This window comes from Zingiber officinale, chromosome 9B (genome assembly GCF_018446385.1).
Source record: "Zingiber officinale cultivar Zhangliang chromosome 9B, Zo_v1.1, whole genome shotgun sequence".
Classification (NCBI taxonomy): Eukaryota; Viridiplantae; Streptophyta; class Magnoliopsida; order Zingiberales; family Zingiberaceae; genus Zingiber; species Zingiber officinale.
In genome coordinates this window covers 3,342,308-3,357,102 of record NC_056003.1, presented here as the reverse complement: position 1 = coordinate 3,357,102, position 14,795 = coordinate 3,342,308, and the positions used below count along the sequence as shown (strand labels likewise).

Genomic DNA, 14,795 nt, shown 5'->3' with positions numbered 1-14,795 from the left:
GAGTCGTTGACTCTCGGGGTTTTTCCCTTGTATAAGACACTTAGTGCCTTTACTCTTGGCCCATTTCCCTGAACGAAGTATGGATTAGTACCCGGTGGCGTGCTATCGGGGATGGTGGCACAGGTAGTAAGTCGACTGACGGGGTGGGTGGTTGCACAAACCTCGCAGCTGGTGGGGGAACTAGGTGAAACCCAGTCTAGACTTCTACTCGAGTCCTTTCAGTATGAGGACCCATCCTGGAGGCAGCCGAATCATGTGGCAATGTGCCAACGGTGGCTGCTTGCTGCTGTTGCATCATCTTTTAAGTCCGGGCTGTGACCAACAGCTCAAAATCTTCTTGAGATAAGGTGATAGTAGTAAATCGTCCAGCTTCTTCTATCTTCAGATTCATGTGAGAGTTCCTATAGACGACGTTAAATTTGATCTTATCTGAAAACTAGAGAGATGTCACTCTGGCAGGTGGCGATGTGGTTGACTAGCCGAAGACTTCGCGAGGGAGAGAAGATGATGAACTGGAACATGAAAATAGCTCCGAGTACCTTTCTCTACTCTGCACACACTCAAGAGAAAAGACAAAACATCAGTGTCTAAAAACTGAGGAAGGGGTCATTGGCGAAGGCCCTTCGACTCTCAAGTCAGTACAATGTCCGAGTGGACAAAATGGAGAGAAGAATAGTAGAATGCGTGACTGCTATCAAAAATATGCGTACCTTGCCAACGAAGAGACCTCCTTTATATACCATCTCTCATAACCTCCACAATCATGAGGTAGCAGAGAATGTCAGAGGTTGTTGAATAAGGGAATGGAAGACATACATCCTTACCGATATACAGTAACCATTCGAGAAATCTTCCGTTACCCACATGTGCACCTTTTTGTCTTTTTTAACTTTTGCCATTAATGAGACGATTGAAGGAATATGCTTTCATAAGTTATCGAGTGGTGGAAAGTGCAATCACCTTCAAATAAGGTTCTAGTGAACGACCATATTATAATAGAATAATATTCTCTGACAAACTGTTGTTATTCTAACAGGTTGTTATGATTCTCTGACCATATTATCTAATGGGTGTATCCCGGTCGAGACTTTAAATTGGTCGACTTCATATCTGTTCTTCCCTTAAGCTGCTCGGTTATGTACTGGGTGGTGCTGGAAATCCATTCTGAAAGTAATATGAAGTTAAGTCCCCTAGGTCCGATCGACTCTTTATCCGACCGATCATATACTGGGATACTTGCCTTTAAGGAATAGGGAACTGAGTCCCTAGAGATTCGATCTGTACTTTAAGCCGATCGTTCATATGAGAGAAGACTCGCCTTAGAAGCGGAAACTTGAGATTTGAAAATCCGGCTGAGTTTATAAGGGCAATTATTTTTCTGTATGTGTAAGAGACAGACATGCTGAACTGTGTAAATCTTATCAGAGTTATTACTGACCCACTATATGAAGGAGGACTGACATGTGAGAGAACTCTTAGGTCGACTGGTCATATAATGTAAGACTTGTACTGAATAGGAATTTGGGCCCCCTTATTCCGGCTGGATTTATGACCGACCGAATTTGTGATAAGTTTGATGTCCCTAAAACTTGATCGGATATAGACAGCTCAAATATATGATAAATGTCTCAATATAAGAATGGGGCGCTAGGTTTCCTAAGTAAACTGACTTATAGGTCGGTTGTCCTCCTTATGAAGGCCTTAACGATGGATGAATACCAAAGTCTTATGAAGAGTGATACGCGGACTGCCATCTTTCTTTGACATGTCCGTCACATCATCTTAACTTTGACTATTACATCATATCTGAATCTACCATTAATATCACGTATTAACTACCTTCTTATTATTCAAGGCCTAATTTGTTGTCAATCGCCTCCACAATTTGAAAGTCAGATTTTAAAAGTGCAATCGTTTTCTCCGGTATTTCTTCCTCCATGTGTTTCAAGTAGGAAGAGGAAGAGGAATAGAGTGATAAAGAACCGGAGACAAATGATAAAATCTTATTGATTAATGCGTCTATAGACAATAAAATTTATATATGTTTACATGATATCAAAGCCTCATGCTGATAATTCAATTTAAGTTATTGATATACTGAACCTATAGAGTATTTTCATAGTGTTTTCTTGCATAAAGCCAAAGAAAGTTTCAAATATTTGAATGAATTAAGTATTTTCAAAAAATTTATTTCCTTTAAGAAAAAGGATAAAAATATTTTTTTACCTTGAAAATTATGATAAAATCATTTTTTTTATGAGATGCACCGTTTATTTAATTTCTGTACTTATCCTATCAAATATAATAAGAAAGATAAAAATGAAATCAAATCTTTTAAGTTTTAGGCGCGCTGAATTATAATTTCTTGATTATAATATTCCTTCACAAAAAATAAACTATTTAGAATATAAAAAAAATTATAAGAACAGACAGAGATAATTAAAGAAATTTAGCTTTGATATAAATCCATAAGGTTATTTGTCTATGATATAATTTTATGATGTTTTCTATTTATTTATTTATTGATATTGAAGGTAATCATTCCGTTCTCAATTCCATACAATCTCCAACTTTATATATTGTCCCCGACTTCATGCAGTCTCCAACTTTGTATAGTCTTCTACTCTATACAGTCCCTGACTCCACACTATCCCCAACTCTTTATATCCTCCAACTCTGTACAATCTCCGACTCCACACAGTCCCTGACTCTGCGCAGCCCCAGAGTCCAAGTTTCCTAAATCCAAATTGATGACCAATATACACGACTTTTGACGGGCAATACATTGAACCATTGCTCACAGAAGATACGAATAATACAGTCATTTTCCCTAAAGAACAAGGGAAATTAAATGTAATCGTTTAACTTGATAAAAGTGGACAACATAGTCATTTATTTTAGAAAATATGAATAGTGTAAACACAGATCTCAGAATACATGAAGAATGCAAGAGCATAGCTATAGCTCTATGAAAAATCGTTAGCCCTCACGGACGCAAGGGGTAACTCTCGAAACCTAAGCAACTTCTTCTCCATTCTCCTCTACTATAGACCGACTTAAACGTTAGAGTGGTCAAGCTGGGACACCCCTTAATCATTATTTTAACTCTCTCCTTTTAGTTCTCATTCTAGATTCCGTGAGACTTTCTATAAATCCTTATTGCCCGTGGATGATTGATGACTTGGTCAACATTAAAGTCAACTGATCTCCGGTGACTCTTGCGATCTCAGACAGGATAATTCATAACCATTTCACAACAATAACACCATCTGAAGATTGATTATTCGATTACACATGCATATCAAATTCTTTTGCAAGTAGAACATAATTCAGTAGAAGTTCTTTATCTAGAGAGCACTTCAAGAAAGAGCCCTTGGTCAATTTGAAGCGTTGTCATGGTCTTATAATGGACATCCTTCTGCTCATCACGAAGCTTGAACTGGAAGAAGTATAGAAGAACTGCTGCGTATATCTTCATTTGTCTGTAGGCAAATTCTTTCCCCAAGCAGATTCTTGGACCAGCCTAAAATACCCCCAAAAAAAACAGAAAAAAATACTAATTTTCTCGTAGAAGATCTAAAATACCAATTTCTTGAATCACTTATGGATCAATTTGCTTACTTGAAAAGCTACAAACTTGTAGGGACTTTCAGACTGGAAGACCCCTTCATCATCCAGCCATCTTTCCGGTCGAAAAATCTCGGCATCCTCACCCCACAAATATTCCATTCTACCCATTGCGTATGGCTGGTAGAACACAATGTCGCCTTTGCTCACATTGTAGCCTCCTGGCAGAACGTCATCTGAAAAGCAAACCTTGTTTTCCTGAACAAACAATACAATTCACTGAGGTCGTGCCATTTCGGCTGCTTATTTGTTCAGAATTGATTGTAGCACTTAAAAACTTACTAGAGGAACTGCAGGGAAAAACCTCAGTGTCTCGGTGAGGGTAGCATGGAGATAGTGAAGATTGTTGAGGGACTCATCTCTTATGTTTTGCGAAAACTCTGCAAAGTCTACGCATTCGTTTGGTTCGATTACTCGCTTTACTTCTTGATATATCTTCTCCTGCACGGAGGGGTTCTTGCAGATCAAGAAGAAGAACCATGCGAGTGTGCCTGCTGTACTATCTTTTCCAGCAATGACAAAGTTCAGAATTATATCCCTCAGATATCGCAAATCGATCTTCTCTGGATTGTTCTTGCTCTCCTCTAAGAATTTTAAAAGAATATCATCTTTCTTGTCCTGTATATGATGACAAAAGATGGCAATTAGTACTAGCTCTGAATATTTAGTCGCTTAATTTGGTAGTGTTCAGATGTCCATTTACCGTCTCAATATTTCCTTGGTTGATCCTAATGTCCATCACTTTGTATACAAATTCATCGACCACTTTTAGATTTTTCTTGAGAGCTGCTTCAGATCCAACATTCAGAAACCTCATGATCTTCCAAAAGGCATTTACATACCTTAGCATGATGCACTCGTTTGACGCATCAAATGCCTTGGCGAACTCGCTTCCCCTGCGATTCGAACCATCCAAGCAATTCAACTCGAACCCGAACGCGATTTTGAATGTGGAATCCATGGTGGATTTCATCAAGAGTTCCTATTGAAGCTTTCGTAACTTAGTTTTCATTGCTTACATGTATGTACATACATGTAGCTAGATTCAAAAAATTAAACACTTACTTGTATATCGAACATTTGGTCAGTGTTGGCGAGGGAAGAGATAGTATTTGCGAGCTTGGATGCACTATTTTTGAAAATAGCACCACTAAAATCTCTCAAGGATTTGGTGGAGAAATTGAAGCTTGCAAGCTTTCGTTGGTGGCGCCACTTATCGCCATCTACTGCAAAAATGCCATCTCCAAACAGATCGTGTGCGTTTTCATAATTATATGATCCCTGAATTAAGCAGAATATTTGTTACCATTAAGTCAAAAAAGAATTTATTTATTTATTTATTTATTTATTTTGGAAGGGATCAATGACTTAACATGGAAGATTTCATGCATCTTGAGACAACAATAATATTTTGTTAGATTTTGAACAAGCAGAGAATATTTATATCAAACTCTACCCAAAAAGGCGCTTTAATTCTCAACAGTTTTGTTGGTCGATGAAAGCGTACGTACCTTGCCGTAATTGCTGAAGTTGGTCTTGAGCATGTACTCGACGACGGCAGGGTCGGAGGTGTAGAGCTGCCGGCCGAAGGGCGAGAGCAAACGGTAGTTCTTGTGACGGCGAGCCAGCTCCGTGTGGTAGTCGTGCAGCCTTTGGAAGTTGAGAAACTGGTGGAAGATGGTGCCCACCACCGGAGGTTCTTGTCGCCTCTTCTTGCTGGCGAGCAAGGCAACGGCAGCGAGCAGCAGAAACCCAACTGCCGCTACAACAGAGACAGAGACAGAGACAAAACCTGCTGAGAACTCCATGAAGATAGAAGAGATCAAGAAGCGAGCTCTTGAGGATCGAGTGAAGATAGGCTGATCGATTAAGTCCTTATAATATAACAAATTGTGGCTAATTTTCAAACATAGTAGACAACGCGCTACCACTAATGCGACGAATCAGATTAGGTAACTCACTGGATTAATTAATTATTCGAAAGCAGACAAATAGAAAAAGGTACTACAACCGCTGGATGACATCGAAGATTTTGACTTGGCCATCCTTCCCGACGCTTTTAAAATATCTTTAATTTTTAGACAAGGATCAATCTTGTAATTAATATTATCTCATCCGTTAGATCACGGAGACGCATACGTGTTTGGCCTCTCTTTTTTCTGACGTTCTCCTCCGTTTGCACGTACGAACTTGATATCGATGGAGAAAATTTGAGTCATGTTGTAAATATACATCTCAGAGGTCATTCAATATCTGATTTAATTATCTTTCTTCAGCTTATCATGGGGCTAAGAGTGAGGTTATCATGTTTTGCATCAACGTAGTAACCACCGCATGTCTCAGAGCAGTGAGTTAGATTCTGTTCCCTCTCTTTCTTGGACTAAGTCAAATAAGATAGGCACGCACTATGGTCAAATAAGGTAGCCATGAGTCAAATAAGATAAAGTGGGCACGCACTACCACTATTATATATTAATATATATATTATGAAGCAGATCCCGTGAAAGCTGGTTATCTAAGTCTTGAATCGGGAGGTACTATATATACATGCGGGAGGTACTATTGACATTTAGAAGCAGGTGCACTTAAATTATATGTAGTATGTAGATCTTGTATGTAGTATGTAGATCCGGTAGATTTGTATCAATGGATAAGAATTCAAATCATAGTTATGTAATAAATAATCTTTTCATTTAAGAGGTCACTCAATACTTGATTTATCTTCTTTCATCTCACCTTATGGCCAACAATAAAGGGTACTTGGCGTGAGCATTATTATGTTTTTGCATCAACGTAGCAAGCGCCCCATGTCCCATGGGTGGATGGTGGAATTTCATCACATGTAACAAGCGTCTCACGTGTCTATTGCTATCTGTTCACGACGTCGAACGGAATACTGATTTTATCGTGGGCTATCAAATTCGTTGATTTATACATAAATATCAGAAGTAATTTTCTATGATTTATTGATTCGAAAAAAATACCAGAAAATAAAACAATAAACGACACTTCTAAAAATATTATTAGTAAAAGAACTTCTTAAACATCAACTAATAGACGTTTATATGGACTTAATTAAAATCATGCAAAACAAAAGAAAAAAATTAACAAAAAGGCAAAAAAGTCGTAACATAAAAAGAAAAAAAATCTTGACTGACTCAAAATTCTAAAATTTTTAAACAGATTCAAAATTTAAAAATATAAAAAAAATAACTCTAAAAAAATAAAATCAAATTAAATCTTCAGATCCTCTTACATTAATTGTCCTGTGTGAAAAAACTCATTACCAAATTTAAAATAATACTATTGGTGGTTTCATAGGAAGAAGATCCTTTGTCAATAAGTCAGTAAAACTTCATCTTCTTTGGCTGCCATTATCCTAAGCTCTGTTGCTTTCATAGACTCACTTATTTTGTCCATGTTTGCCTTCATGGTGACAATTTTATCCTTTGATATTTTGATAGAAAGTAAGAAATCAAAAGCTTTCCAGTTCCACTCATATATAGAATTTTCAGTCATCATTTCAAATATTTCAAGAGCATCTTGAAGGGAGACACACTCATATTTGTAATGATTCGATCATGTTTGAATTGTAATTCAAATTATATTTATTATTATTTTTATATTTATTATTATCATATTTATGATAATATATTAACATATTCATAATAATATATTATTGATACGGTGTATAATGGTAGGGTCCGATAAAATCAGACAGGTAGAAGTCAAGGGGACGTGACAGTTAGAAGTCAAGGAGACGTGACAGTCAGAAGTCAAGGAGATATAACAGACAGAAATTAAGGAGACATGACATTCAGAAGTCAAGGAGACGTGGCAATCAGAAGTCAAGGAGACGTGACAGGCAACAGGTAGGGAAAGAGGAAGTAGGACCGTGTGATGATGTCAACAACATGGTTCCCGATCGGGTTTTCATAGACATGACCCTAGATCTAAGACACCTTGGTCTAAGATATGACCTAGTTCTCTCAGTAAGTTAATCCCTGGTCAGCCAACTTCCGGTCTGCTCTTGGACGGTCTCTCCACAGCTCCCGGCCCCCTAAGGTTTAGGCCAGGTATTATACCCAACAGATCATCCTGAGCTAGCCTGTTCAAACTCGGTCGGGACAGAATGTGCTACACGACAACAAGGTCAGCAAATCGTAATCACTTGTTAAAGAATAACCGCTGAGTGTTAGGAAATATTTCAATGGTCGGCGGTCATCTACGAATGGAACCTTCCATTATTCTACAAGAGGATGCCACGTGTCCTCTATCACCCAACAGGTCCTGACATCCAACATCCTTTGACATCGGTCAGCTTCCAGAGGTACGCACTGTCATATAAAAAAGGAGGTCCACTCCCTTACGTAGGTACTCTCTCTCGCACATTCGCACTTGTCTTCTACTTTTCTTTCTCCTTTGTACACTGTTCTTCTGGGAAAAAAGTATTGGTGCGGGAAGCATCCGATGATCGAACCTAAGTTTTGATAATGGCAAATGATTCAAAGTTAAGGTTATTTGTGTTCTAATGTGTGTGAATGAGCTTGCAGGAAAGTCCTAAGGTAACTTAGGCAAAAGTCCTAGCTGTGGTTAGACAGGTGGAAAACCCTAGGGGGTGGTAACCCTAGGTCATAGGGGGTGGTAACCCTATGCGACAAGTCTTGGTGGTCGAGGGCTTCGGGAAAAATTCCTAAAGTCGAGGACTCTAGGTGGAAAGTCCTGGTGTCGCGAACCAGGTGAAAGACTGGGGCGGTCGTGGAGTGGACGTCCAGCAGAAAGTCCTGAAAACTCGAGCACTGAGAAAAAGTCCAATCGATCTAGAGAATCGAACTGGCAACAGGTATACTCTCCTGAGTGGAGTATGTGAGGACGCGTTCCCAAAAAGAGGGAACAATAGGCGTCGGTTTGACCTAGGGTTTCCGGTAGGAAATTCGAAGTCAGAACCGGACAGTCCGGAGACTGTCAAATACTTTATTTATTGTATTTATATAGTGCTAACTTTGTCTTGCAGGGTATGTGTGTGTTTTGTGGACTAACATATTTTGCAGAGACTAAAGTGCACATCATGCCTCAGATGAACAGTACCCGAGACGCCCTCATGGAGCTTGAGGTGCATCGGGTGCAAGGCAGAAGAAGTCTGCGCAGCAAGCTTGGAGGCGCCCTAAAGGGAGGCCGAGGCGCCTCAAGCCTAGCATCCAAGGCGCCTCCATGGAGCGATGAAGGCGCCTGTAGGCAGGATAAGTAGCAGGCAGCGGAGGCTTATCGCAGCGCAGGAATAGGGATAGGACTTCACCTTTGAGGCGCCTCCATGAGGACTTGGAGGCGCCCTCAATAGCCTATTTAAGGCCTCTTCGACCAGCAGCTCAAATTAACGATTTCAAAGTGATCTGGCTATTGTGTGCTGCTCGAAAGACGCCCAGAAGTGCTGTAGCAACACCCCAACGACCCGGAGCCCAGAATCTGCCATTTCTTTTTGTCGTTGGTATATTTAACTACTGTTAATTTTGCATCTAATTGTAATCATTTATTGTACTCTTTGCGATATTATAGTTGTTGCCCACCGAAAGTGATCAACGATCGCGGGCCTTGGAGTAGGAGTCACCCTAGGCTCCGAACCAAGTAAACACTTGGTGTCTTCTGTGTGATTGCTTTACTTATTTTCGCTGCTTTATTCTTAACGTTTTTCGAATCCGAAATGTGTGAAAGCCACAAGCGCTATTCACCCCCCTCTAGCGCGGTCCTGATCCAACAATTGGTATCAGAGCGGGATCACTTCGATTTGGTGCAACCACCAGTCAAGTAAATTTTTTCGTGGTCTTTTCAATTTTTTGAAGTCGATCGGAATTAGTATAATTGCTATATTTCGATCTATTTTCACGTTCGAATCGATTTTTTCTCGAAGTTGGTGCAACACCACTCGAGTTCGTTTTCTTTTCATTATACATCCCGCACTACTAATCCTAGACCGAGTCTTGGAACAGATTTTCTTATTTTTTTATGTGCAAGTTTTCAAATGGCCCAACAAGAAGGCTACAGCACAGTCCGTCCCCCACTCTTCTCCGGCGAAGATTTCGGCTACTGGAAAGGGTGAATGGAGTCGTACCTGCAAACCCAATTCGAAGTCTGGATGATCACCAAGACAAGCCTCGAACTCCCACTTGACGACAAAGGCAAATTAATACCATGCGCGAACTATGATGCATCCCTAATAAAGAAAGTAGAAGCGAACGCAAAGACAACCTGCATACTCCAGTGTGGTCTGACAAAGGAGGAACTCAACAGAGTAGGGCCCTTCTCAAGTGCAAAGGAGCTGTGGGAAAAACTAATTGAACTACACGAGGGTACATCAGACACCAAGGTAAGTAAACGAGATTTGTTTTTCAATAAATTATATAATATCAAAATGCAGGAAGGAGAGACAGCAAGCCAACTTCACGCCAGAATTAAAGACCTGCTGAATGGACTCCACGTAATAGAATTAGATTAGATGCGTACAAGGTATCCAAGGACTTATCTTCAATTAAATTAGATGAATTTTTCTCTGAATTTGAATTGTATAAGCAGACTAATGCACGCCCGGTTGAGAAGGGTATAACTTTGGTTGCATGTACTAGCAGAACGCACGAACCGAGATCGAGGCACAGAACCGAACCGGAGTCAAAAGAAGAACCTGACTCAGACGATGAAGACGGCGAACTTACGGCTGAACTCGTCAACTTAGTAAGGAAACTCTGAAAAAAAAAGGCTTCAACAAGAAGGCAATTCAATCCAAGGAAGCTCAATCGAAGTCAAAGGTAAAATTCGAAGTGACATGCTACGGTTGCAATCAGAAGGGGCACATCAAAGCCAACTGCACAAATCAAAAGGATGCAAAGAAGCAGCAACGGAAAAAGAAAGCTTTAAAGGCGACCTGAGATGAGTCATCCTCGGAAGAGTCCGACGACGAAGAACTCGAACAGACGAGTTTTCTCGCGATGACAACCTGGGACTACATCAACAAATCTGGAAGTGAGGACGAATCAAAAGCTGAGTCCGAGAGAAGCCACGGATCCGTATCCATTTCCAAAAGGCCTGACCCCGCTGCAAGTATCTCGCGTTTACACAATTTAGTAAATTATTTAATGTGAAAATTACCAAAGTCAAATATTCGGATCAATTCACTTCTAAAGGAGGCAACAACCCTTAAAGAAGTGACTAACTCCGAATCCTTGCCTGACTCAGTTCAGACTGGAAACTCAACTCAAGTTCAAAAGCTTGAGGAAGAGAATTCCAGCTTGAAAAATCAGGTCAAGGATTTGAAGAAAACGTTGGAACGGTTTTCTTTGGGCTCCAAGAACCTTGACCTAGTTCTTGGAAAACAAAGAGTTATTTACAACAGATCCAGTTTAGGATTTAAAACAAAAATGAAATATCGATCCTATCTATCTTTAGTGAACAGACCGAATAGAAAGATAGTCCAAGCATAGGTACCTAAGTTCAACTTGGTCAATCAAGTTGGACTTGGTCAATATTGTGTCCCCAAGGATCAAGTACATTACTTTGATAGACCATATCGAGGCTATGATCCAGGAGGAGCCAATAGAAAAACTATCTTAATAAGTAGATAAAATTGATAGATGATTGTTTATTTTTTTTCCTTGTATTATGCATGTTTAGACTAGGATAGACTAAGGACCTAGGCGTAATTTACACTTGTGCAGTTAAACCTAGGGGTTTCAAAAGGGAAATTAAATATATATTTTCTTTGAAAGGCTCTATCTAGAAGTGGTGGATGATCTCATACCCAAGAAGGCCTAGTACCTCGCCACAGCCTGAGAGCCCATCTTCGAAACATATATTTAGTTAACCAATTGGAAAACCTAAGTTTAACTCAAATGTAAATTAATCCATAGAGATAATCTAAATCAAAGATAATCATCTCACAAAACTACTCAAGGTTCCCTGATTGATAACTTAGAATCGGGTGAGATGGATCTAGGTTGAACTTAGTTCAATTTAATAATTTAATTAATCATTTTTATAGTTTAATCTAACTAATCAATTTAATTTAATTAATCATTTTAATAATTTAATTTAACTAATCAATTTAATAATTTAATTTAACTAATCAATTTAATAATTTAATTAATTAATCAATTTAATTTAATTAATTAATTTAATTAATTAATTTAATAATTTAATTTAATTAATCATTTTAATACTTTAATTTAACTAATCAATTTAATAATTTAATTTAACTAATCAATTTAATTTAATTAATCAATTTAATAATTTAATTTAATAATCTAATTGAATTAATCAATTTAATAATTTTCTAAAATCCAAGTCAATTTAATTAAATTGACTTAACCCAATTGAGTCAATTAATTTAATAAATCATCTCACAAACACTCATAGGAATACCATTGTTGATCATCTAGACTGGGTGAGATGGAACGTTAAGATAATTTCAGTCAAACTATCTTCTAAAATCCAGTAAATTAACCCAAATCAAATACTTTATGTAGGAACATAAAGATTTGGATCAATGGATGCTAGATAGTGGATGCTCCAGACACATGACTGGAGACAAACTGAAATTCACTAAATTGAAACTCAAGAACCTAGGGTCTGTCGCGTTCAGCAACGACGGAACCCTTAAGGTAATCAGAATAGGTAATATCCAATTAAATTCTGATTTTTATATTCGAAAAGTGTTATTGGTTGAACAATTTAGCTTCAATTTACATAGTATTAGCCAATTATGTGACTCAGGTTAGTTGGTCACGTTTTCAAAAACTGGATACAAAATTAAGAATATTAATAATCCTGAAATCACACTTAAGGGAATTAGGAAAAAGAACATTTATACAATAGACCTACCTACCTCTTCACTAGAGTGTCTATTGACACAACAAGAGGAAATAGAATTGTAGCACAGGAGACTGAGTCACACTCATACTAGACTCATTTCAAAAATGAGTTAAAATGATTTAGTTAGAGGTTTGCCCAATTTAAAGTTTATTGAAAATTCAATTTGTGATGCTTGTCAACAAGGTAAACAAACTAAGTCAAACCATAAGTTAACCAACCTAAACAAAACAACTTCAATACTTGCTCCTTCACCTAGACTTGTTTGATTCACATGGAGTCAAGTCATTAAGCAAAAACCAATATTGCTTAGTAATAATCGATAACTAATCAAGATTTACTTGGGTAAAATTTATAAAAACTAAAGATAAAACTCTTGAAGTGTTTAAAATTTTTTGTAAATTAATAGAAAATGAAAAAGACACTCAAATAAAAAAAAAAAGAAGTGGCCATGGGAGAGAATTTGAAAATCATAACTTTATCGAATTTTATGAAATTAATAGGTATAAACATGAATATTCTTACCCTAGGACCCTCCAACAAAATGGTCTAGTAGAGCGTAAAAACAGAACCCTACAAGAAGCTGCTAGGACCATGTTAAATGAATACAAATTATCTAATCAATTCTGGGCTAAAGCAATCAATACAACCTGTTATATACAAAATAGAATTTTACTTAATAAATTTCAGAATAAAACACCCTATGAAATATACTATAATAAAATTCCTAACTTAAACTATTTAAAAGTATTTGAGTGTAAAGTATTTATTTTAAACACTAAATACTACTTAGGGAAATTTTCATCAAAAACAACCCCAAGAATACTTTTAGGGTACTCAACAACCAGTAGGACATATAGAGTTTATAACAAAAATACCTTAAAAGTTGAAGAAACAACAAATGTAATATTTGATGAAGAAAATAAACGACCCAATATAATAAATGGAAATAATAATACAGAAAATGTTAACTAAAAAAATATAGAAGATGATGACGAAATTCAAACTGAACCTAATGAATCTGAAGAACCAATTACTAACCCAACTATAAGACCAACAAGAACAAGCACTAATCACCCATCTGCCCAAATTATGGGTGATCCAACTCTAGGAGTCAGAACTAGGTCATCTTATAGGAACCTAAGACAAATAGCCCTTATTTCCAAAATTGAACCCAAAATTATAGATGAAGCCCTACCAGACCCAGATTGGACCTTAGCAATGCAAGAAGAGTTAGCCCAATTTGAAAGAAATCAGGTTTGGGAATTAGTACTTAAACCTATTAACAAGACCATAATTGATACTAAATGGGTTTTAGAAATAAATTAGATGATCAAGGCGAAATAGTTAGAAACAAAGCTAGGTTAGTAGCTAAAAGGTTCAATCAAGTAGAAGGGTTAGACTATGATGAGACCTATGCCCCTGTAGCCAGACTTGAATCCATTAGGATGTTGCTGGCCTATGCAGCACATAAATGATTCAAGCTTTATCAAATGGATGTAAAATCCACTTTCTTAAACGGATTTATCAAAGAAGAGGTATATATAGGTCAACCCCCAGGATTTGAGGACTTAGAATATCCAAATCATGTCTTTAGGCTAAAAAAGGCCTATATGGATTAAAACAAGCACTTAGGGCATGGTATGAATGGTTGTCTAATTATCTAATATCAAAAGGATTCAACCAAGGTCAAATAGATTCAACTATCTTTGTAAAAATCTTAGAAAAAGATATTTTTATAGCCCAAATATACGTAGACGATATAATTTTTGGATCAACCAACTCCAAAATTTTAAAAGAATTTACCAGATTAATGGAAAATAAATTTGAAATGAGCTTAGTAGGTGAACTTAACATTTTCTTAAGTTTACAAATTAAGCAAACCAAAAATGGAATCTACATTTGTTAAACTAAATATGCTAAGGAATTAATTAGGAAATTTGGAATGGAAAACTCAAAAAATATTAATACACCAATGGCTACTAATATTAAAATTGACTCAGACTTAGAAGGTAAACCAGTAGACTTGAAATACTATCGAAGTGCGATAGGGAGTCTACTGTACCTAACTGTAAGCCGACTAGATATTCTTTTTGCAGTAGGAATGTGTGCAAGATATCAATCTTGTGCAAAAAAATCTCACTTAACCTTTGTCAAAAGAATACTTAGGTATATTAAGAGAACTTTAAATGTAGGATTCTGGTACCCTAGGTCTTGCACCTTTGACCTAACTGGCTATTCCGACTCAGACTATGTCGGGTGCAAGTTAGATAGAAAAAGCACAAGTGACAGCTGTCAATTTCTAGGTCAATGCC

General features: G+C 37.4%; 1 protein-coding gene across 1 annotated transcript; it reads right to left on the bottom strand.

Annotated features, from left to right (window-relative positions):
* Positions 1-3,236: 3,236 nt before the first annotated feature.
* Positions 3,237-5,497, bottom strand: LOC122023501 (cytochrome P450 704C1-like). Its single transcript, XM_042581625.1, has 6 exons — positions 5,139-5,497; positions 4,693-4,908; positions 4,331-4,609; positions 3,910-4,245; positions 3,622-3,825; positions 3,237-3,523 (listed from the first exon to the last, which is right to left on the bottom strand). Exons 1-6 carry the CDS (start codon positions 5,433-5,435, stop codon positions 3,344-3,346), a joined length of 1,512 nt encoding a protein of 503 aa, XP_042437559.1. The 5' UTR covers positions 5,436-5,497; the 3' UTR covers positions 3,237-3,343.
* Between the last annotated feature and the right edge of the window lie 9,298 nt (positions 5,498-14,795).